The following is a 26,261-nucleotide window of genomic DNA, read 5'->3' as shown; positions in this document are numbered from 1 at the left end:
GTGGTTTCATACTGCTGTTCTCTCGCTCTCTGTGTGTGTGTGTGTTTGCTTGTGCTCGTAGAAGAGACTTCGACCTGGCCGGCCTTGTGGAGTGAAAGTCAGGTAGGGGAATTTAAAAACAGGCATCTTTGGTTAGAGTGGAGAAACGGAAAGTTAGGTAAATGTTGGACATTTAAAGCTGGTAGAAACTATTTAAATGTACAAAGTTAACGCTATATTTGCAAGTTATTATGGTTAAATAAAAATGAAGACAATTCATAGTCATCTTAAATGTCCATATACGCAGTAGTATACCCACTAGAATAATCTAGACTACACCAGTGATTGCATCTGATATACTTTCTTTTGACAAAAAGCTGCACTACTATAAAATCACACTCATTGACATTTTATGAGAAACATATTTCTATTTAATTATGTTGATTTCAAACTCAACAAAACAATCTATGCAAGGAGTCACTTCACCACCAGATTTTATGTATACAAGTAGAGGAGAGGTTAGAGAGGACACACAAATCTGAGCTTTAATTGTAGGTGAAATGCCACTGCAAATACATTACATGACACCACACAGTTTGCTGGTTATGACCTTTTTCAGTTTTACTTACTGTACTATTTAAATGTTTTACCACCTGTAGGCAGTTGCTGCAAATGAGCCAGCATTCCTGAACAATTTGAAAGGTCACATGTCCTGCAGTGGCGAGCCAACATGTGACCTCCCAGGGATGTTATCAACAGTCGAGCTGCTCTTTCATCAGCTGACATTAAGTTATGATGCCGCTGATTCTTCCTCACTCTCTGATCCTTTGGGGGGCAGCTTTGGAAGTTCAGTATGCTGGAGGGCATTTCAGTCCCCAAACACTCCTAGATGATGAAAAGATTCATGTGTTTTGTGTTTTGTTTGGTTTGTGGGTTGAGTGTGTGGGTGCGTGTGTGGGTAGGTCCCATTGAGCTTCACTTCTGAGAATCCTTTTAAGTTAATAAAATAATAGTGGGATGTGGGGAGAAAATTTATATTAAAAGACAATTTAGATTCTTTAAGACATTTCTTTTGCACAAATATGACTGTAAAGCATTTATCTAATGTCCTCTAGAGGAGCTTTGTCAAGTCTGAGAAACTGACCCTAATGATGTCCAGCAGGTTATTTTTGCATTGGAGTGGATCCTGTGTTAAAACTTAGGGGGACATGGAGTTTATATGATGTGAGTTTATGCCCATTTGTTGTAGATTAAAAAAAAAAAAACTGTTGATGGCAGTCTGGGAATTGTAGTATCTTGTGTTTGTGGGGCTTGATCCACCCTAGGTTCTTGACATCATGGCCGTGCTGCTCCAGTTTTGACCTTTTCTGTTATAATAATAATGTGGTAAACTTCCCCTTTTAGATTAGTTGTAAATCTCAAATGGAAAAGTTTTGCCACACTCATCACTCAGTGTTATTACTGTGCATTAAAAATGCAATTTGGGAAAAAGCGAAGAGGAAAGTGTTACTGTTGTTTCTCCTAAAACTACTTTCACATTAATTTACACACATCTGTCTGTTAATACTGTACTTAAACCAGTGTAAAACTTGCTACTGGAGGTAGAAGGTGTTGTTCAGACTGTCACACTGTAGAACTGAGTTTGAACCTCTTCTGACACAACATTTTGTAAAGCTAGTCACTTTTCAGCTTTGCTGTTAGTCACAGGTGGTTAAGGTTTGGAATAAAAAGTAGATAATCAGACTTGGATAATCAATGAAAATGCCATAACAGAATATTGCAAGAAAGCTGCCTGATATAAAACCAACAAATGCTCCAACTAATCCATATATGTTGTTTATACCATAAAAAACTTCTGCTAATGACATCCTGTAAAGTATCACCTCAAGAGCCATCATGAGGTTTCCACATCGGAGCAGACATCATTGTCAAGTCTATCATTTAAAAAGCCACAAAGTCCAAATATAGAAGAAGGAAGGGTGGTTGGCTGGAACAGCAAAGTGCTGGACTTTCAACCACAGAAATTTGTGAGAAGTGAGATGTGGACTAACATACATAAGGTCAGTGGCAAAGTAAATCTTTACTAAAACACTTTTCTCACTTCATGGTTGCATAACTATGGTAGAATTAGAGCAATATCATGGTTTGAGCTATATTACATTCTTTTACAATAGAAAGTCACCATTTTACTGCCTGCCAACACATTAAAACACAACTTTTTCACATCCTAGCTGATTTTAGGCTGTAACATTGTTTAGGGCTAGGACTCAAACCTACTTGCTTATGGTTAGAAAATTATCATGATTGGGGCTAAAATACATTCTTTTTACAAGCAACCACATGCAGTTGCTCTCGTAATTGAAGTTGTTTAATCTTCAGCTGCAAAAATACTCCACATCTGCCTGCACCAATATAATATAGCCCACATAGCCACATTTTGACAAGCACAGTCACAAAAGGAAAAAGTGAACGCTTCAGTGACTTGCTCTTATATCTTGAGTCATTGCATCTTATAGTTGTTTCTATTACCAGTGTTTGAGGGTTTGCAATGTTGAGTAGATATTTTAGCAACTAAACATCCCTGATGTAATAGAACTGATGTTACCTTTTCATATTCTATTGATAATTTTAATTAATTAAAAAAATGTTTAGGACCAACAGTCCTGCATGTATGTATCTCTAGATATAGAGCAAGAGTTGACAGAGATCCTTTAATGTGATTAGTTTTGAACTCTAGTCAAAGTAGCCAGTTGCTTCCCCTGTTTTTAACTTTATTTAGGTCATGTTTTTACATCCTTCAATCCAGTAGCCTCATGCTGTAGAGGGAAACTAAAGGCTATCCCAGAAGACATTCTGTAAAAGGCATGGCGCATCACCAAACTTGTGCCTATTTATGGTCACAATAACACCTAGCTAATTAAAATCCCTTAAATATCCTAACATGCCTGTCTGTGAATTGTTGGAGGAGAACACCTGTAGAAAATCTATAAAGAAACAGAGAACAATCATAGTCCACAGAGAAAGCAGGATTATACTAAACCTTCTTGCTGTTCATCGCACTACTGCACTTTCACAAGACAATGTGAAAAGTAAAACCCTAAACTAAAAATAACAGAAAACCTATCCCATGCAATCAAACCTATGATAAAAGCAGAGACTATGTTATGTTCAAGCAGTCTTTTATTCCTGTAGCAAATTTATAATTACTTCTTAACATTATAAATAGCAACTTTGTCATATTTAATCTCTCTCACTGTCATATCTGATCTGTCTGATTCATTAGAGACAAGACGAACGGAGGTTATTGGAGTTAAATTAAACTTATGGTCAATGACATCAGTATCATTGTCCAATAACATAAACACAGTGTAGCTTTAAAACTTACTCATTGTAAGTATAACAGTGTGTGTGTGAGTGTGTGTGTGTAGGTGGGTGGTCTGTCTGCTCTGTTTCTGCAAGAGACAAGTGGGGAGCACTTATTCACTCCAGGAAGTGAGGAATAGAGCAGAGCAAAGGGCATCTAATGAACCAGAAATCACATATTTTTCTGGTCATTTCAAAACATGTGTTGTTACATCTTTTCCTGTGCATATGGGTCAAATGGAGAAAAAGAGCTTTGTGCTTACTTCTTGGTTCTAAAATATCTGTTCTCTTATAGTTCGTCTCAAAGAATAGCTCTAAAAAATCTAGTTCATAACATTACTAACATGAGTGTATAAGCAGTCACCACCATCTCTGTGCTTTTCTGTCTTGCAACTGCATAAAATGACCATCTCAAAATCATGAATGAACCAATGTTTCTGCTGAGGTAATCCCCATAGCTTGCTGAGTGGTTTTAAGATGGTAATCAAGAAAGAAGTTTATCCAATGTTAGCATTTAACAGCACAGTTTTACCAGTTTATTTATTTATTTTTCCCCAAGTAACCTATATTATAGTTTCAGATTGTCCTGTATCATCAAATTCATCACCCCAGCTAATACTTGCACATGGTATACTTTAACCACTTTAAAATACAAGTTTTTGAAATGTGAGAAATGAATGATCTACGGCTATTTCTCAGAGCTTGGTGCTTTGTTTTGGTTTTGGAGTTGTCTCCAACAAAATATTTTTTTCTTTGATGTATGATTGCATTTACATCATGAGTGTATAATACACCCATGATGTTTTCACTTAATACACTGTGTATTGAGTGAAAAGGTAGGGAAGCACACTAACAGTTTGTGTTTGTTTGCTATACAACCAAAATGATACATTTATTACTTCCTAAACTGTTAGAAAGTTACTCACACAAGCAATCATAACTGGCTTTATTCTTTGCATGTTGTGTACAAAGAAAAGCCGTTAGCAACTTAACACTGGGTACCAGTGAAGGAGTGTAAATGCATCATTATTTTTAAGGATAATATCAGCAGATGTTTTCTGTCTCACTTGAGATTTCTCTACACTTCCCACATCTGCACCTATTACTGTAACACAGAAGTATACAGTAAAAATAAATACACGGCGAGGAATCGACAGACAATATAATCTATAATATTGTACAACTGCAGTCCATGAGCATATTTCTCAAACAGACACATCTTGCTGTGATCTTTGTTGTGCCAGTTCTCCAATTTGTTCATCGCCATATTCTGGATCATATTATGGGGTGATGTCATTGTGTATATCAGAGTTTTCCCTTATTTAAAAGTTTTGGTAACCTGTTGACTGGGGACTAGAAGTACGTGTTCACAAGTAACCGTTGGCTTCTCCCTCACCCCTCGGGAAACCTCCAGGAATTCAACTAATCAAAAGACACTTCCACCAAATCCTCTCCCTGTCAGGAGGATGCTTCCCTTTGGAGCAGGGCTACTCAATTTGGTCCCATGAGGGCCGCAGTCCTGCAAGTTTGTCAGTGTTTCCCTGCTCCGACACAGTTGACTCAAATTACATGGATCCAACAGCCTATGAAGTTCTGAGTAGCCCTACCCTAGAGTAAGTTCTCCCTCATTCTAAAAAAATTATGAACTACCTGGATTATTATGATGACTGCAAATCTAATCTGGACATACCCAAGAATTTCCCAGTTCACATGGAGCTGATAAAAGAACTGCTTAACACTGATTTAAAGAAATATTTAATAAAGACAAGTGTTACACTCTTGTTGAGAAGATTGACACAGACACATGACACACACACCATGACATAGTTGGTCATATGTGCAAACACAACACAACATTATTCAAGCACGTTCCATTCTGACACATGTGCACACACACACACACACACACACACACACACACACACACACACACACACACACACACACACACACACACACACACACACTCACACACACACACACACATACCCATAGCAAGTGATTACTACAACTGATTATCTTTCATATCCAAACATCCTAGTGTATGTTTTTTTGGCCATTGATACAGTACACTTTTGCACACAAAAGGGATGTGAAATGCATACACAATGTGAAACGTGTTGTCCTGTTGGGCAGCAATGATCCATTGAGGAAACAACAGTCTACAAAAAATTTCCCTCAATAAACCACAGCAGCAGGATGTTACAACAACCTCCATGGAAAGGGATGTCGAAGAAACAGGAAGATAAGAGCAATAAGAAGACACAGGATGTAGCTGTCAGGGAAAGCAAGTGAAAAGGAAAACGAAGGAGACAGGAAACACCAAGAAAAGGAGCAAAGAAGAGAAGGAGCTAGAGGTGAAAAAGGTGAAGTGCAAGAGGTTAAAGTGTTCCTTCATCCAGCAGTTTGTTGATGCCATTGCAGATCTTCCTCAGAGAGAGTCTGTACTCCTCTCCGTCCCCATACAGCTCAGCCAAGAACTCCCCATGGGCAAAATGGTTGAAAACGTGATCGATGCGTGCATGTGAGCGTGCGGTCAGGTGCTGCTCGACCAAGGTGTGAAGCAGGTCCCTGCACTCCAGCAGAAGCTCTGACAGAATATTCCTGTCAAAGGTGTACTCCACCTCATAGAATGACACTGCCGTCATGGCCGCCTGGTTCATCTTCTTCTTGAAGCGCTCCACTGTGTCGAGCTCGTCTGGGCTAAACTGGTGGTTGCGGTATAATATGCCAATCTTCAGGGCGATCTTGATGACGTCCTTGATGATCTTGTGGGCCTCCTTTTTGCTTTTGGTGAACTCCCGGCTCACCTTATAGAGCTCATCCAAGATCTCACTGCTGGTATCATCTGTCAACATGTTGGCTACTGCCATGGTCGCCATCTTGCTCAATATCTTCTTCTGGGCTTGCAGGGCTAGGGAGCGAGAGTTAAAGCTCTCCTGTCCTAAGGAAAGAAAAAAATAAAAGAAAATCAGAAAAGGATAAAAAAAATATGAGGCTGGTCTTTAAAGTCAGAAGATTTCACTGCAACATACATTAAAAGGACAGTACAAAAAGAAATTAAATAAAAGAGCTCCCAGTTGATCCTGGTACTAAATCCAGTCTGAAAGTGTGTGTGTGTGTGTGTGTGGGGGGGGGGGTACTGAGTCCTGTTGACACTTATATTATATTATCTAAGTGCCATTTCTATGATCTGTTTCTTACAAAACATACTGTATCATGAACAAAATCAACCATCAGTGCTGTGTATCTGCTGTGTCTGCTGCACACCACCTAAAGTCTCAGATAGGCAAGGTCAAGCAGCCAGAATATTGCACATCAAAAACGTAAGGAATTTATTCTCACTTCTTGCAGGGACCAGCTGCACAGGCAACATGTATGTGCTAACTGATCAAATAAGGAGTTAGCACAAACATTGAAAAGTTAGCTGGGGGCTAGCAGGATTTAATGCCCATTTGACTCAGATGATGTCCTAGCTGCTGTCAGCTTGTGTCTGCTAACAGTCCCAACACTAGCTATCTGTCAGCAGCCAGAACTAACCCCAACTGGCTTGGTTGGTGGAGATGTGGGTGTATGAATAGAACCATATTTACAGATCTTCAGTTACCACATAAATAAAAGGGATTTAGCGAAATTTCAAAAGCCATTTTAGGCCATTTTGTACAGTTTTGAGGTAAACAGATGAGGTTTTAGGTGAGTTATAGTTGCTGAAGTGGAACTTGAAACTTTATATAAGATCATATGCACATTTTAATGGATGTTGCTTGTTAATTTATTACTTGTGGTTAATGAAAAGCTTACAGTACTTTCACATTACATCTTTGTATGTAAACATGTAATGGTCTTTAGTTCTGCCTTTCATGTTCAGTATGCCCCAAATGGACATAAAAGCTTTTGCAAGTCAACTGACCTTCACAAGTAAAAACATGCATATTTAATTTCTTCAGTTTTTACATTTTTTTTTTTCGGTGCTTATGGTGCTTTGTTGGTGTCAACAAAAAACAAACAGACCAACCTCAACATATGAACTCTGATGAGGAGAGAAAACGAGGTGCAACCACATCCTGCAGCAGGGTGGTGGCTTTCCTTTAACTGACTGTGGTTAAGTTTGCTGGCAACAGGAGGAATAACTATCTGCTCTGGATAACATCAAACAGCAGCACTGTGATAAGAACCTCTGCCCTTCTACAAATCCAGACTAATCACTGTTTTATGTTATGTCCCACTGCAGTCCCACTTTACCATAGAGACCAAAATGAAAGGCTCCCTGTGTCCTCATACAGTGATGCCTGTAGCCTGATGTGTCTATATGAATATGAGGAGTGGGAGGCTGGACAGAGGGTTTTATTTAGGTGCCACCCAGCTTCAAATTACACACCAGATAACTCCTATTATGATTAAAGCCAAGGAAAGAGGCTTCACTTTTCCCTCCTGCTCCCTGGGCTTACAGTCATCCTCCTCCACATGTTCGTTTAAAAGCAGAAAGAGTAGGAAGACATTGGATGGGGGGTTTAGCTCAGAGCAGCAGCAAACCTTAATTCAAAGAGGAACACCTGGTGCGTTGTCATTATAATTTAATTAAAATAGACAGATATTTGACAATAATTCTCACAGTCATCACATCATCTGGTCGTTTGTTATTTAAATACATGCATACAAAAGAGGTCTGCATCACAACTGGGAGAAACCTAATCCGTGGCATTTCACATGAATGTAGAGGAGTGACATTTCATGTGTTGGTCTGAAGCTAAATGACATTTCATCTAATATAATTAGCACACCATGACATTTAACAGCAAATAAAGCAAATTCTTTTGTCTACAGTTTTCCACCCAATACACAATATCTGATATGCTCACCACACCCTTTAAGATAAGGTGAATAAGAGGTGTGTTGAGACATATTACATGGTGAATAAGCACGTGTTCAGACAGGCATCACACATGCAGAAGTTACCACTGTTATTTAACTCCTGAAGTGTTATTGTTTCTGGGCTTGATGCAGGTTTACTGAGTAACAAATATATAAAAACAAACAGTAAATTTGAATCTGTAAACTGTGAGATCATTGCGTAAGGGGAAGTCACCCTGACTGTAATCAGTATGAAAACACTCTATCTTGGTTCCTTTACACACTAATGGTGGTTTATCGGGGACTGAATTAGTTTAAACAAAAGTCTAAAAAGATAATACATTTAATCAACATATGACAACTCATTGATTTTTATTAAAAACAGTTTAAAGGCTTTCCTGTATACAACAAATTACAGCAGATATAGTTCATAAAATGCATTTGAAAAAATGTGCTCACCGAGTATGGAGAGACACTAGAAAACTGTCTGTTATTGCAGAGAAAATCAGCCAGTTCTGTTTTTTTTTCTTTGTTCCATGTTTTATATAGTATTGTAGTATCTTGTGTTTAAAATGTGGTCACCATTTTGCCACTGTGCATTTACGAAGGATGTCCTCAAGTATAATATAGCTTTACAACAGCAAGCATATCAGCTTGCCTTTGACTTTAAACAAATCCAGGGCATTTCAGATCAGTCTAAGCAAAGTGAGGTCATGTATCTCTCCTGTAGACTGCTCATAAACAAATTAATGGTATGGGTTATTTTGTGGTCTGAGGTGACGAAAAGATAACATGCAAAGTGCCCCCCAAAAAAACATAATTATTTAAATGATATTTGAAAAGCAAAAGCAGGATATGTAACTGTTGTTTTTCATTAGCTGGATCAGTGGTTCTCATCAACAGGCTCTCTTTGTCACTGTCATTTCCTGTTTCTCTCAAGCAGCTCTTTGTTCCAGTGAGCCTCTGATATTCAGAAACCCAATTGGATAGATTTTTGAAACCCTGGCACACTGATAAAGGTGACAGCTTGCTCCATAAAGCAGGCCTTGTCAGTCCAATGGCTGTGCAGACTATTTGGATATGGACCTAGATGTGTAACTTTTACACAAGTTCTACAGCAATTTCTATTTTGTCCATTTGAAAATCCAATATCCTTAATTATTATTGCCAGTAATAATTAAACTAATTGTTGAAAAGAGTGTTGTATGCAAGAAACTGACAAAGTCTTGTCTGTTTTGAGTATAGAGCTGTAAGCAGGCTAATTTCTTTCTCCTGCACCCGCCCCTGTACAGCCTTGAGCTTGTTTCTGAAGACCAGCAGGTGGCTATCGAGTCACTTGTTTGACCCCTGTCTGTGTTTTCAGAAGGATGAAGAATGTAAGCAAAAATGAAGACATGAGGCCACTTTTGAGCGTGAGTCAGAGCACTGGTAAAGGAGGTGGATGATTCAGTCTGATTGGGGATATTAGCACTCAGGGAAAGTGAGGGTAGATTACTGGAAGTGGCCATAAAGTCGATGAAAAGTCCAAGCTTTCTCACTCACTCTCATACAGCCAGTCACCCAGGGACTGTGATGAGCAACATGCATGAACCAGAGTGTCAGGAAGAGTTAGAGAAGAACTCAAGCTGTCAGGAGAGAGACGGATAGAAAACTGTCTGTCCTGGTCCTCATCTTCCTCCTGCTCTTACACTTTTTCTACTACCTGCTCATTATTTTCTCTGCCTCACTTGTCCTCAAGCGTTAAGTCTTCACAAAATAAAGTGGGTACTCTGTGCCGCATGTGGGAATAAGTTTTTGAAAACAAACCACCGATGTAGGACGAGTTGCAGAGGCACTGGCCCATCAAAGTGGTTACATAACAGTGTTTTGGGAGTTGGTAAAGTTTACTTTTAACATCAGGATTAGCAAGGTGCTTGCTGCTCTCTGGCTGTGGCTGTTGACCAGACAGTCTCTCGTTGTTCAGCCTGATGTTTTTAGAGGGCTGAGTCAACACTTTCTGCTGCGTTGCGTCAGAACATACATCCAGTGTGGAACATGGAGACCAGCCAAATCTGCCCTGTTGAAGGTGGTGTTCAGCTGAAAGTCTATCTACTCTGATTTATTTCTATATCTGTCCAAGACAACAACATCAAGGTAGTGAAAGTTTATTGCTAATGACTGAAGAATTGCCCTTCTGAGCTTTGGGATGGGAATATCATAAACTAGGATTGGGTTGGGTTTTTATTTATTGCCTGTTTTTCTCAAACCATTACTGGTGTGTCCATATGTAGGCCTGCACAAGATGCATCTATTCCCCCTTTCCATACTGAGCTTTAGGCATTTTCCTCGCAGTGAAAGAGATTGGAACGATAAAGTAAGCTGCACCTGCACCTCTAGCGAGTGAGTAATAATGACCATGCTCCACATCTGCATGAAAACTTTCGGACTTACCTGTCAGGTAATGAATGAAACACTAACAGTGAAGCTTGAATGAAGTGGCTAATGTCAAAAAGCCAATCCAAGTATGACTTTAGTCCTGAACCAACTTGAACCAAAGCTATTGTGCATGTTGCTTGATCTTAGAATGAAATCTTTCTAAGATAGCAAGATTTACTTAACAGTAAAAACTCTGTAATTAGGCAGAAATTGGAAGATAGCATCATCAATCTATACAGTTAATCCATATAAAATTAAAATAGCCTTCTTTAGATGCTGAGTGAGTTGTTCATGGCATTTTGACTTTTTTTTTTTTTTTTTTTAAGTAATAAAGCTCAAAGCTAAATGAGTTACATATCTGAGCATTTCTTTGAGAACGGGAGCCTGAGGCTAGTGTTGGTATTATTACAGAGTAACCAGAAGAATGAGCCAGTAGCAGGCCCAGTAGCTAACGCTGGGGTGCACCGACTGGCCTTTACCAAGTCAGCTCTGGAGGCTTAACGGCCTCTATGCTGCAGAATACACTTGTCTGATTGAGGCACCAGTGTGAGCGTGTGAATATGTGTGTTATTTTGTGTGTGTTAAGCATCATGCGCTGATAATAGAAAAAAACAAATACAAATTCTCATAGTTAGATGCATTTTGAGCATCATTGTCACAGCTATCATAACTATCTAATGATGATAGTGATGATCAAAATTACTGCTGAATTAGCCAGAAAAAAAGCATGTTTCCAAAGATTAAATAACTGGAAATGCCTGCTACTGCTGTTTCTCCTAAATTTATGGGCAGTAGCTTTTCGGATCTGTTGAACTATCAGAAATTGCAGCAGTATGCAGAAATCACACCTTGACTTTATCAACACCCTAAAAAATGCTGGGTTATTTCATCAACCCAACTGCTGGGTTATGAAATGTGTAACCCATTTTCTAGGTTTTGGGTTATTATCGGATTGTTTTTGTGAACCCATGCATCTGCTTAAACACAATTGAGTTATAAACAGTCTATGGTTAAAATCCATCAACCCAACAAAAATCAGTTAACCCAGCACCTGGGTTGTTTATGCTTTGAACGTCAACACGTCAGACATCATCACGTCAACTTCTCCCCTCAACCACCACGGAGCTCTGGGCGGCAACCCAACCGATCATCTTTGACGTGGCGAACGAAGGGCTAGGTACATATGGCACTCGTCTCAGGCCTTTGTCATTGTCGCTAAGGAGGCTTTGGAGCAAAAGACACTTCTTTAAGCAGTCAATGTCTTTTAAGGTATTTTATATATTTGATATCAAGTACCCAAAGCAGTGTGCACCAGTTTGGGAGTTCCTCCAAAATGGAGTGTACGGAATGGAAGGAGATTAGGGAAGGGATTAGGGGAGGCATGGCTCAGTCGGTAGAGTGGTTGTCCTGTTGCCCAAGGGGTGCCTGATCAATCCCACCACCAGAGAACTCATGTCAAGGTGCCCCTGAGGAAGATACCAAACCCCTATTTGCCTCTGATGGGTCATGGTTGAGCGCCTTGCATGGCAGCTTCCAAGATTCTAACATTGTTTAAAAGTGTTTTTGTTCTTTAATGTAACTGTTTACAAGACATGGGTATTCTCTTACAGTAAAACACATCACGAATTATCACCCTTTTTGAGGTAGAATTATCCAATTGCAATTCATATGACTCACCATTTGGGTGGAATATAAAGTATAATTTGCATAATATTTAACCAATTCATAGTAGAATGTACCCGGGTGTGTAATTATTTTGACCTAGCATTTGTGACCCACCTAGATAGGTTAAAGTGCACATCCAATTTTGTTAGGTCAAATTAACTACTATTGGTCCAATAGTTACCCAGGTGGTTTTTTAGGGTAAAGTATGTTAAGCATGCATTTGCACAGTCACGTTTTACATATCCGTTTTAGGCTCAGCCACCAGAAAACATGCGATAGGTGTAACTGTCCACATCCACAAAACATATTAATGTCACAGGCCATAGTTGAAGAGATTCCCACTCATCCAGAGCCTGTTGTTTAATGAGACTACCTTGCACCCTAAACATGTGCATGTGGCCTATGAGCATGCAGACAAATACTAACTATATTTAGATTAAAAGAATATGCAACTTCAAATTGTCATGAGAGCAGATAGTATTGATTTCTGTCCCTAACCAAGTGTTGTTCTTCCAACTAGGAAGAAACTATTTTTTTCATAATGAGATGAGTTTTTATGTAACCATTCCAGGCTGTGAAATAGTACCATAAAAAGAATGTTTTTTTGGCTCACAACTATGATCGTGTCATAAGTCATGTTTTTAAATGGTTTGAAAGCACAACACTCGGCTGCTCCATCCAGCCACCCCTCCCCCTCCTTATTTGGATTTGTTTTGAGTGTTAAATGATATACTGATGCCATTTGTGTTGATATGGAAAACATTATGTGGGATTGGTGTCAGCAGACTAACATCTCCAAACACCCCCAATCCTTACATTTGTGGCTAAGTGATCAGATTTGAACATGTCACATCTCATGACATCTAGTGATGACATCCTGAAATATGTACCAAGACATCACAAAATGCTGAACATCCTTCTAACCATGTAGACAAAATGCAGCGTTTATTATAAAACAGCAACATTTCTGTGGATGCGTGTTATTCTGTTGAGTTGGGCTTATTGATTCAGAAAAGGAGAACTTTCAACTCAGCTACAGTTTTGCATAAACTAACATACATTTACAGTAGTTTTGCATCTAACATCCAAAGTTTTGCATCTAACATATTTGTTAAATATGTTGGGTGTTAATATTACAGGATGTGGGTTAAATTTAAAATGGGTCTTTTTTCATAAATTGCATTATTAATTAGCTACCTCCACCCCCTCTTTTTAATGTCTAAGCTTCCTCCTGGGGGAATCAGGCTACAGGGGAGTTTTTAGACTTGAGCATTGCTTCTCAGAAGAGGTGACTGTCACTGCTAAATAGTTTCTGTCACAACATGATTAAAAAGTTCCCTCTTCTTGAAATAGGGAACAAGCACAGTTTGCTGAATCTACCTTTCTTTAAATTTGCCTGGAGCTTTCAAAGATGGGAAGTCTGTGCTAAACACCTGCGATTTTTAGAAGGAGTCTACACCTTAAAATGTATCCCTTCTTTAACTGTGTATTGGCTGTCTTATTGGGTGGGAAATGAATGGTAGGCATGGATAAGGATAGACACATGAAACACACATTAGTGGCTCCCAGTTTGAACTTATTAATGACAACATGTTTATTTTTGGCATGAACAAAACCTGGTCAGCAAAGGTGACACACAGGCACACATAACACCATGCATGATCTGTGCTTACAGGGCACACAAAGGTGCTCTTACATGTTCACTCTGGTGGGGGTTGGATATTTACATATGGCTAACCAGGTGAGTTAAAAACAAAAACAGACAAATGAAGAAGTGGAAACGAAAATTAGGACCTCTATTTACTATATGGTCAAATGCTTCACACTATGCTCTAAACATTAGTAGTTCAAACACTGAAGGCAGCTGACAGACAATGCATGAAAGCTGCAAGGCTGCTTTTTTTGGTGGGTAACAAACAAAAAAAGCAGTTGAGTTCTGTAACTCTTCCTTGAAGCCCATTTATAGCTATCACAAATATTCAGTGATGTACATTTTCTTTCCATCTGCGACTCATTTTCCATTCTCAGGCAGGACTGTTTTTTGTAAATGTGTGCCTCTCTGAAATGTGTGGTTGCCAGGTAATTCTTTTCACCCTGTAAATGCTACCACAGCATTCATTTTCCAGACATTTTCCTTTTCAGAAGTATGTTTTAATCCCCTCAGGGACTCAGGTGGGCTGTAAAACTGACCTTGAGCAGCAGGAGTTGCATACATTCATATTTCACATACTAGAAACAAGCTTGTGTACCCATATTGTGACAAGAAATCCAGGAAGAGTATTTGCTTATACAGTAAGCAATGTCATTTCAGAGAGCACCAATACTGTGAAAATGTCATGGAAATGCTCTTTAGAAAGAAATGAAATGGGATATACTTTATTCATCCCACAGCGAAATTACAAAAAGAAGTAAAGGACAACAACTTGACTTCCATTACTTTTGCCTTGGCCCTTGGGTTTGCTTTTGCTCTGCAGTAAGGAGCTGCAGCAGAGCCTCTCTGACTGCCTTTACAAGGCTTGAGGTAAACAATGGAGTGGGTCATTCAGCACTAGTAAAGAGGGTTTTAATAGCCTGCTAGGTTCATGTTAAACAGGACTGAGAGGCCAGCAGACTTGGGAGGGGGCAGAGGGGGTGTGCTGAGCCAGCTGGTACCTTCACCAGTAACACTGGAGGAGGGAAATTTATTTTAGAGTCAGTCTCAAGGCTGCTGACTTGCTGCACAACTTCACTGTTTCATTGGCATTTAAGCACACAAAGATATAGTAAATTCAAGGCTTAAAGATGCATTTAAGTGTAGGCCTTCCTACACCTGCAGAAGTATTCAAGCAATAGAATATTATCATTTCATATCTCTCCTCCACTCACTCTGGACCTGCAAGGGCTCAGTGGAGGCATATTTCTGACTCCCACAATGCGACTCAGATGATGACTCAAACTTGCCACCTCTACACACTCTCTGTCTGTTGTAATGCATGTGTGTTGGCTTCTAGATGTAAGTGGCAAGGATGAAGCTTAAAAAGATACGATTTCTACTGAGAGAAACAGATTGGGATGTGTATTGTGATGATTTACATTATTCATGACTTGTAAAAATCTGACTGTGTGCCAGTTTCCAAAGGGCAGTCTGGTGCTAAAGGAGGTCATTCAGTGTGCTATTAACAGCTGTTCAGGATGTAGAGGAGCATTCAGACATTTAGAGTTAATAAATAACTCAGTTTTAATACCTTAATGGCTTTCATTTGTTGGAAGTGGGGTCATGGAGTTTAAAGTTCATTACAGTTGTGGATCATTTTGAGTTTCAGGCTGACAGTTAAAGCTGCTCTTCAGGTGGTGAAAAAACAGCAATTATAAATTCTCTTCATAGATTTGTTAAGCAAACTAACCCTAAAGTTTAGCAAAAATATAAAAAAATAAAGAGACTTTTTATTTTTCATGTTTTTTTTTTGCAGGTGTCGCTTGTCTCTCGTTTAAGCTAGATTTTATTTGTTGATGGAATAAGTTTAATTGACATGTTTTTCTCCCGTTTTAGGGGGAAAAGTTTTTATTCCTTCTTTTTTAACATGCTACAGGGTAAAATGGAAAAATAAAGAAGTTGAGTAAAGGTATTTCTTTTAGAATATCGAATATATCATTACTTATAGTGGTACGAAACTGGTTTGCTAGCAAATTATCTTAAGAAATTTGATTATATTTTCATTTTTGTTTAAGAAGCAACCTTATATATTGTATATGTTCCTGTCAATAATACAGAAGCCTTGAGCCTACATTCAGACAAATTCAGACAAATTTCAGATCTTTGGGACATGTTTCTCCTCACTCTGATTTGCAAGGTAAGTAAGTAATTTAAACCTTTTAAGCACAACTGCAATTTAAAGTGCTTCACATAAAGAAACACGTTAAAGAAATGCAATCAAGCATTATTTCAATGTAAAATACTAAGATAATCTAAAACAATCAATAGAACAGGTAAAAGTTAATAACAGTAAAATGTATTAGTAAAAAATATGATTGATTAAAATCAAATTGAAAAGTGAAAGTGTAAAGAGAATAAACATAACTGATTACAAAGTGCTGCAAAAGACATAAAGTTAACTCTGACCGAAGCTGAGCCTAACTATAGACCTTAAGCCTGGTCTTAAAAGTAGAGACAGAATCTGCATCCTGAACACTGACTGGGAGCTGGTTCCACAGGAGGGGGGCATGATAATTAAAGGCCCTGCCTCCCCATCTACTTCTAGAAACATGGGGAACCAAAAGTTAGTCTGCTTTTTGAGTGCGGAGTGTTCTTTTGGGACAGTGTAGAACTAGGAGCTTTTTGAGTTATGATGAAGCAAGGTCATTTGGAGCTTTATATGTGAGCAGTAAAACTTTAAATTCGATCCTGGAACTCACAGGAAGCCAGTGAAGAGAAGCCAGGACTTGGGAAAAGCGTTCTCTCCTACCATCCCTCATCAGATGTGGTGACGAATGAAAGGAAAAACCATCACACAGGCTTCTTCAGAGGTGTTTGGCTATCATGTGCCAGAACAGCTTGAGTACATCATGGAATTTATTCTCCAAGTATTTGGCCTTCTACCTTAGGGATGAACACTAATCTACCTGAGGTTATTACCTCATTCTGTGTTTTGACAAACTAAAAGATTATATTTTCTGTAGGTCAAAACATATTTAATATCATTGTCCTGCTAAATGCTTCATCATCCTGGAAGATAACTGTCCCATATGGATAAAAGATGTTCATGACAGGATAAAGGTGACCCACTCAGCCTAACACAGTATAACAGAGCCCTGTAGAAGTCAAAGCTGCACACACAGCAATATAGTTTGATGTCAGTTTGTAAGAATGTTTTCCAGGCTTCTCAAAGCCACGTTAATTCCTGTCAGGACTGCCATTGATGTGCTTCTATGTTGTGTTGCAACCTCTGCAGAAGACCAAAATCTGACTGAGCGATTGGAGCACAGAGACAAATCTGTAGGGATTTGATCTGAATCCCACTATGAACAAAATCCAAATGTGGTCTGGATCTCGTTTGAGAAAATTTTATTCCATGTGGGTTTTTTGCTCCACTGACAGAAACAAAAGAAAAATAGATTTAAACTGGAAGTTTTAATAAGGCTTAAGATATCTGCTCAATCTTTAACAGATATTTGGATCTTTTAATACAAAAATGAAGTTGGTTGGAGAACATGTCCCAGTCCTTATTTTGATGTAAAAACCTTTTCTAAAATGTTTTCTAACATCTTAAAGTCTAAATAAAGACTAATTTAATGGAACTGAATAGTCTAAAGTTGATCAAGCCGAGCAGTTTAAATTAAATGTAGATTTAAAGCATCTTTATGTTTGTCAGCAATAGTTTGATGCATATTATACAAACTGAATTATAACGAAATGCATATCAAAGTAACTGTAATAGAAAATATCCATCATGCATTAGGAACTAGTCTTTGAAACTATGGTATAAGCAACCGGTGTCTCTACTGTGGTGAGCAGTCCGGAAAAAGGCACTTAGGAGCCTTTCTGAATCAGAGGGGACACAAGAAAAAATTGCCTTTGGCTGCTGCACAACCTTATTTAATGCTCCATCCCTCATCTCATTCTTTGTCTCTCTCTGTCTCTCAGTTTTAATGGCCACATCCCTGTAGAGCTGATCTAGAGAGATGAAGCAAAGGGAGAAGGAGGTAGGAGACATCTGATTGATTAATGTGCCTCAGGCTTGATGGTCTGTCACAAGAAATGGGAGGGAGAATAGAAGGAGTGAGAGATACGGCAGTGATTTGACCTCCACCTTTTAGTTTCCCTGTAGCTTTCATCACAGCTCCTACTTGTTGTGAAGACCAGAGGAGCAAGTGGTCCGTTGAGGATGCGAAGTGGTATCCAGGACATCCTGTTAGGACCCAGCATGGACTGCAGGGTCCTGTGAGAATCCTGCACTTTGACCTCTCTTCTGCTGTAAAGCTAATATCTTCACCAGCTGTGGTTTCCTCCTGTGTGCCATTGTTTAACTATATTAAAGAGCCAGGCCACAGTTAGCTGGTTAGCTGGACATGGGAACTGGCTGGAGGCTGTCTCTCTTCTCTGCTTCAATCCTTTGGGAGCTTCTCTGGAAAACTATTCCTGTAATGTGGATGTTGGTTTACGGCAAAAACGTCTGGACACTTCTAATTATAATTTCTGCAACACAACTTTGCAGGCTACTTTTTCTTTCGTTTTTGCTAAGAACCAGGTCGGGAATAGTTAGGAACCTCTATATGCAGTCAAGCAGAGCAAATATTCAAGAAAATGTGAGATATTGGTATAAAATGCTGTTTGACTGATATACAGTTATGTAGAAACACAGCTGAGCAAAGAATCGTGTGCTAAGCTTCCCGAAATATAATGTAATTAATAAAAATATGTGCCACTCTATTTATAGAAAGCTTGGTACTAAGTGTGAGGTATGACAAACTGGTTGACAAAACACAGAAGAAAACAATATATTTTGACTATGTCTGGCCTAAAGATCTGAAACAAAGTCTTTTTTAATATTTTCCATGTTAAAGAGAAAAAGCTACACTATTTGCAGAGAGAAGGGTGGGGTAAGTGAAAGAGGGAGGGGATAGGCAGAACTGGTAGTATGTACATTTAATTTCACACCTTTCAGTCAAGATTAATGGAAGTGAGCTTTTGAAAGTAGGGCTTTGAGGGGAAAAAGAGCAGGTTTTGAAAGACTTTCTGAATTAGCAAAGATAAAATATAAACCTTACTGTAATATCAAAGCCTTTCTACACAACTGAAGATGTGTCACATCACTTTAAAGGAGCATGGAGGATGGATGGACAGAATGAGGGAGGTGGTGTTGAAGAAAGACTGGTGGAATCATATGTCTACAGTTTGATTGTAGCTGCTGTCAAAACCCCTTTCCTTCAGACACAGATTCACACAAGACAAAAAATAAAAAACTATCATTTTCTTTTACATAATGTGCAGCTGTTTAAGAACTTCTTCTTGTTTAGTGTTTTTATCTCATTTCTTATTCTTTGTCTCTTCCTCCCTGTCTATTTCTCACCAGATCTACAACACTGAGTGGCAAGGAAGTGAGTGTTTTCCGGCCCTGGGTGAGCTGCTCCTCTCATAGACCACGGCCAAGTCTCAGCATGCTCCAGCATCATCTTACAAAGAGACATGCACGTGCACGCAAAGATGTGCACATACTTAAAAGCTCGCATGCACCGTCGTCCAGGCCTTGCCAGCTTTCCCCAGAACTTCGGCCTCCTGGTTTGTTTACTAGTTCACCCACTTTAACTGGGTTTACGTACAAAAAACAAGGCCCTGAGAACCCACAAATCATTTGCAGGGAAGCTCATTTTGTCCCTCTCTATATGTCGAGCTAAAACCCTGCCCCCATGACCAGGCTGTCCTGTCTGCAAATGAAAGGGGTAACTTGGCTGTTGCCATGAGGAACTGCAACATCTTTCTTTTATTCTCAGCAGAATTCATTATTATATTTAAGCAGATGGGTTTGGATGTTGTTTTTAGAGAGTAAAGATAAACAGAAATACTCACATTATGTTTAAATTGTACTTGCAAATGGTAGACATGTCTGCTTGTCATATGGACAGAAAAAATAAACTCGTTACTGTATATTAAATTAATATGAAAGCAAAGGTAAATCAGGAAATGGGGCAGGGTTTCAGCTGTCTTGGTGCCTCATTTAAAAGGCTGCTTTTGCTTTGATTGGAGTGATAAAATTGGATATGCTGCAAACTTTGGCCTTGATGACCCATGACACGCTGTAGTGTAAAGCCAAAGTACTTCTGCTCTGTTGGCTGCCAACCCACCACTAACTAATGACCAGGAAATAACTGCGGTTCACACACACACTCATATAAATGCAATCGCGCACACACACACACACCTACACACACACACACACACACACACACACACACACATTTTTTAGATTTGTTTCTGACCTTTAGTGGCTACATTCTTTCTTTTAACCTCTTGCACAAGCTCGAACCTTATTATTCCTCGAGTTAATCTATATCCTGGCTGTTAAGCAGATACAGAGCGTGGAATTTTCTGTCTCTCACTGTGGCTATTACTGCCAATAAAAGGTTTAAATCTTCTATTTTAAAGCTGTTTAATGTCACATACTGCTGAAACAACTATGCTGAACATGGTTGTTCCACTTTTTCCCACCACAACCTTAAAATGCCATATTCAGCACAGTTCAGTCCAATTGTGCCAGAGTTAAGCGTGAAAAGCTGTGTGTACAGCTGCCTCCCACTCTATAATTTTTCAAATATATATTTATGCTGCATTGTAGAGAGACATTTTTAGCCTGATACCATCTGCATGCAGCCAGGGTATATTGGGGGAAGGTAAGTAAGACAAACCCAGATGGCAGTGGCTTCCCACAAACACATCAGACTTTTCATTGGCATTAATGGAGAAATCTTGTCTGAACCATTAAAACTCGAGCCCAAAACTGAATCCTAAGAAAACTTTTCCTACAATTTCTGTCAGTAATTGGGAATTATGGTTAAGACAAGTAAAAAAATAAAAGGAGGGACAGATCTGAAAGTCTCTGCATCACAGATCAAATGCAGATGAACCAATCAGGCGTCTGTACCGGCTAGGTGCTACTGACACAAGTCCAACTTTCCATTAATACAAACTGCCTCCCCACTGCACACACACACACACACACACACACACACACACACACACACACACACACACACACACACACACACACACACACACACACACACACACACACACACACACACACACCTTAAAGCACTCCCCTCACACATCAGGCGCCACAACTGACTGTTTGCTTTGCTATGAATGGCCCTCCAGAAAAACCACAGCTTTCTTCTCCTTCTGAATGTGTTTCTATGAGGCCTTTGACTAGAATGCCACTGAAAGTGCCTCCACGATCTAATTCCATGTTTCAGTAATGGCTCAGCCGCAGGGAGACAACTCTCGTTCCAAGCGCCATCTAGTACAATAAAATTCCACCAAATTATTGTGTCAGTGCATACATGCATGTATATGCACGGAGGGGAAAAGGCACTCATTGACAGTGACCTGGGAGTTACAGGATTTGTCTTCTGCTGCAGCCATAGAGAAAAACCACATTTTCCTGCATCGTCTTTTCCACTTATGGCCTCTCTCCTTTTTTTTTTTTCCTTTCATCCTCAGTTCTTGTTGCAATTTTCCAGAACTGGCTCTTGGTGTCTTGAGCATGTGTGTGTTTGTGTGCATCTGTGTGTTGCTGGTTTCAGTGGAGTCTCCATCTGTGGGCCAGATTAAAGGCAGAGGGGGAAAAAAAAAATCAGGGATGCATGTGTTAGGAGAGCACACAAGCAAAGGAATGAGCATGCTTGTGTGTATTTGTTTGTATATGGGAGTGTTACAGTGTGTGCAGCGCTGGCTCAGTCAGCCTGTCTCTCATGTGTGAAGCATGTGGCTGGTCTGCCAACATGGCAATCATGAGGCAGAAGCTCTCCTGTGATCGCTGAGTGCGCTTTGGCTCATCTAAAAAAGCGACGATTTTTGCTCAAGAGTGATAATTAACAGAAGCAAAATAGTTCATTGGTCTGCAAATGTGCATCAAATGAGGAATAGGATCACCTGGCTGAAGATTAAATTTCAGCTGTGTCATCAAACAACATCTGCAGGTTTTTTTGTTTGTAACTGAAGCAAAGCAACAGCCCTCATGACCCTTATGCATCTCACAGCTGTTATTACAACAGCTTCACTTTTCGACAAGTCTGCTTTTCCCGGAAAAACTGACGGAAAAACAAACTGGTGGAAATGGTTCCACAGATGGCAGATTGGGGTTTTGGCATTAAGGGTCGCATCACCATGATGAATCAGCCCAAAGTCGGCAGTAAGTTGATTTTTCACTCTCTTCCAACATAACACCAGATCAATTTGACAAGTAATTTAAACTCACAGGAGCTTTGCTGTTTTGTAAAATGTAATGTCCAGTTTTTGTGGGCTTCACAAAAATCAGGATCCAGGTGTGTCAACAGCATCAACACAATTCATAATGAGGTGTTTTGTTGTCTCCCCTCCACCACAGAAAGAAAGGACAGGGCTGCTGGGCGAAGTTGGTGGCTACTACTGTGGTCTGAGGCATGCTTACTGCATGACTGGATGATTATAGGTAAAAATGGGATCTTTTTGTCTGTATTTTTATGTAGTGTGTTTCTTTCAGAGTGGTTGAAGCAGACAAAAGGAAAAGAGAACAGGGGAACAATGACATGATAACACAATGAAGAGATGAACTGCTTTGTGTAATGAAGCTCTGCCCTTCCTCTCACATCCAAGAAAGTTTCCCTTCTACTTATATTCCACCATCTTTGTGACATTAAAATCCTTTTGATGGCACACGTTCAACATATTGTTTATTCTTCATGGTATAAATGTGCACCATCTTTTCACTCCCTACAATAAGACACTGTGCTCTACTCAGCAAGCAGTGGGGAGCAATGTCATCCGCTTTAAAGGTGGGTTGCTGGAGGTGGACTGAGGTAATATGATATGCTGACACCAATCAGCAGCACAATTTATGTGCAGGCATACAGCAAAAGGATAAAAATAGCACTGATCATTTAACTTCTTTTGATTACAATTAATGAAATGTACTGAGTAATTACTGAGGGGTGTTGGTGATTATTTTCTTAATTTATTTTTCCTTCCACGTGCAGCGAGCATTAAAAGGTTTGGTTGGCTGGGAGCCGAAAGGCAAGCTGTGTTAGGTATAGCCTGGCAGCCATTATACAGTGGTAACAGTGATCTGCCATCATCTAGAATAAAAAAACACCTGTACAGCATTTGTTTTCATCTAAGTTTCCAAGTCATAAAATATCGTATTACCCTCAGTAATGGACACACAGCTCTGCCGATAAGCAGAGGCCTCAGAATTTAGGTCTATGCTTTGTTTGTGAAATGAAGTAACTCTGCATGTTGGTGCTTTTGCTTTGCAGTACCTTCTATTCGCTCTGAGGCATAATTTTTCAATGAATGAGGCAACAACATGATCTTATCTTTTTCCACTCAGTTTTCAGCCAAATTCAATTCATTACAATGTGCTGGATGTGTGTTAACAGCCAGATTAGCATTTATGTGAGAGTAGCAGTTGACTTAAGCTGTGCTGCATGTACTAACGTGCATATTTTATGTTGTATGTTTGTTTTTCTCCTATTTCTTGTGTCTAACATAACAGCAACACATACATGACCGCCCACCATTATTTACAGTGTTTTTATGTATACAAGTGGAACTAAACTAATTTCTTCTCAGGAAGAAATAAAGTTATCTTCCTTTCTTGTCTCATCAGCAGCCTAGAAGCAATATTTTCATGATTTAGACCTCTAAAAATTCAACAAATATAGTATAATAATCTATTTTTGGTTTATAGATTTAGTACCATATCAGTTTTACTTCATCTGCAAGTTTATGTATGTTCTCAGATCAGCATACATTGGCACTTGAGAAATCAGGGAAGGTATGTGAGAATTACATTCTCATAAACACATGTGAAGGTAAAATAGAGGGAGAAGAGAAGAATAAAAGATAAGAAAAAGACAGATACAGTCTCTAATAGCAACCACCAGCAGCTCAAGGCCTGAGGAGGAAGGCTGGGGAGTCAGAGTTTCCTGAAATAAAGTACTTCAGCATTTACGCTGAAGTTATGGACCAGAGTCCGTACACATCAAGCTTTGATCCATCACACAACCCACATCCCCATATCCAGTAATGAGGGTCATGTTTGTGTTGGGCAGGGTTTCAAAATAGACATGTTTTCAAAATACCTTTTCTCCAGTTTGAGTAGGACACTCGACCTTAAAAATTGAGCCATTAAAAAAAAAACTTTAATGACCAACACACAGAGGAACAGAGACTGCAGCAGTCACTAAGCATGTTGTATTCCAAGCATGACTCAGGCTCTTGTTGGCTCTTAATCGGGAAGAATATTTAGCTGTTTGTGCTTTATTCAACATGTGCAACATTGTCTTCCAGCAGCTATGATAGATCTAAAAGGCTTTGTTCCTCATATGCTACAAAGACTTGTTGTATTTATAGAAATCTGAAACTATCACAGTGCCAATTCATCTCTGGAAAAGTCTCTGAGTTAAATAAATCATATGTCTCTATGTACTGGCTGGACCATTAATACAAAAGTTGTGGTTGATGTTTTAATCTTCACTGCCTGGAGTCAGTAAATGATAGACATATCATCACCTACTGATGTAAATGAAGCCTTCTGGCTCTAATATCAAGGTTCCTCCTCTATTGCTAATGGACTGAAGGACAGAAATGTACAGATGGACAGACAGATGGTTCATCAGAGCATAATTAACATGGAAAGCTCTTTGTTCCCTAACAAATTTGCGAAGAAATCACACATCAGCAACACTTTTAAGTGATAAAGATCATGTAAATCATGTCTACTAAAAGAACTCAAGGACAGACCTCATATCGCTCATAAATACATTTAGAGGAACTTTTGTAAATAAAATTAACCTCTGTGCAGAAGGAAGTGAAGAAGAAAGTTTCACTTCTTGATGAGCAAAAGTAAATCCACTTTACAGTGTTATAAAAAACCTTCTACAGTGAACTTTCATATCAAATCTTCAAACTATTTGCACAAGCTGTTTCATTTCCCGCTTTGAATTTCTTTCAGACTCACAGCTAAGAAAACCGCCCACATGTGTGGAAGGCTAAAATATTTCCAGCGAAAGTCAAGTCCTAGGAGTGTTTGTGTCTATCTTCCTGTTTAATGTGTAACTCTCAATATTGCAGTAAACTGTTGCCCTGTGCTCTGACACCATAAATTCTTCTTTCCATCAAACAACTGCACATACATTCTTGGAAACTGTTCATCTAAACATTTATTTATGTTTTCTGAATGTGAGATGCATCACAAATGGGAGGAAAATCTTAGTGTTCGGGGAGTCTGTGCTCTCTCTGTGGCTGGATGTGTTGATGAACAAACTGATTGCACGTGTTGGAGCTTGCCTGTTCCTGGTGGTGACTGAGCTGGCTTTCTCTCAGAGGCTCTGCCTGTCACCAGCATCAGAGTGTTCATACATCAGAGCCCCCAGCAGGCTGAATTTCATACATCTCAGAAGTAGGCTAGATAAAGTGTGAAAGACTTGAAATTAAAAAGTCTTCAGTTTTGTTGGCAGCTGGCTGCTGATCACAGCACAGAGCTGCGTCTGTGAGAGGAATTGATTAGCTTCACTATCTATATGTTGAGGGTCTGGTAACTGATTAAAATGCAAAGGAAACATGCGTGGAAGAAAAGGGAAAAAAGAAAACCCAGTGAGACTCTGGATAAACTGACACACCAGTTGGCACACTAAGAAACGGATGTCGTGGCTTACCTGCAGAGATGTCTCCGTCACTTTGTTCTCCAGAGTCTGAATCCATCTTCCCCTTTCAGGACACTCAGAGGCTCTAAAAACTCTCTTATTCCTCTCTCTTCTTGTTCCCCTTTTCTCTTCGTGGAATCTTGTGATTTATTAACCCCCCAAAATAAAAAAAAAGATAAAAACTCAACTTCTTGTGTTTTCCTTTTTTTATTCTTCTTGCTAGCTAATCTTCCCCTTCCCTGGATCTCTAGCTGTGAGAGGAATGCTGTTGCTCTGATTTGCTGAGCTGTCCTCCTGTTGTTTTTTGCGCTCTTGACTCCCTCAATTTCCCTCTTTACTTCTGCCTCTCATCTACTTTCCAGTCTCCGATGCTCCCTCCCTTCACTCCTTCTCAGCCCGTCCCCCTTCAGTTTCTCCCTCCCCTTTTCCCTGCCACTCTGTCCCTCCTCCTCCTCTTCCTCCTCCACCGCCTCTCATTTGGTGCTGTCACACTCAGCCTCTCCTCGCTCCCTCCACTCAAACTCTTTCTCTACCTCTTTCTGTATGCTGCAAGTGCTGTCTCTTCTTCTTTCTCTCTTCCTCTCTCCCTCCCTCTCTGTCTCTTGGTAAAA

The 26,261-nt window shown here is 39.5% G+C and overlaps 1 protein-coding gene across 1 annotated transcript; it reads right to left on the bottom strand.

Annotated features, from left to right (window-relative positions):
- Nucleotides 1-5,080: 5,080 nt before the first annotated feature.
- tnfaip8l3 (tumor necrosis factor, alpha-induced protein 8-like 3) lies at nt 5,081-26,011 on the bottom strand. Its single transcript, XM_041982892.1, has 2 exons — nt 25,663-26,011; nt 5,081-6,286 (listed from the first exon to the last, which is right to left on the bottom strand). The coding sequence occupies exons 1-2, from the start codon at nt 25,706-25,708 to the stop codon at nt 5,724-5,726; spliced, it is 609 nt and encodes a 202-aa protein (XP_041838826.1). The 5' UTR covers nt 25,709-26,011; the 3' UTR covers nt 5,081-5,723.
- Nucleotides 26,012-26,261: the final 250 nt, after the last annotated feature.

Source organism: Melanotaenia boesemani, chromosome 1 (assembly GCF_017639745.1).
Source record: "Melanotaenia boesemani isolate fMelBoe1 chromosome 1, fMelBoe1.pri, whole genome shotgun sequence".
NCBI classification, from domain to species: domain Eukaryota; kingdom Metazoa; phylum Chordata; class Actinopteri; order Atheriniformes; family Melanotaeniidae; genus Melanotaenia; species Melanotaenia boesemani.
The sequence above is the reverse complement of the archived record's forward strand: the minus strand, read 5'-3'. Positions and strand labels throughout refer to the sequence as shown.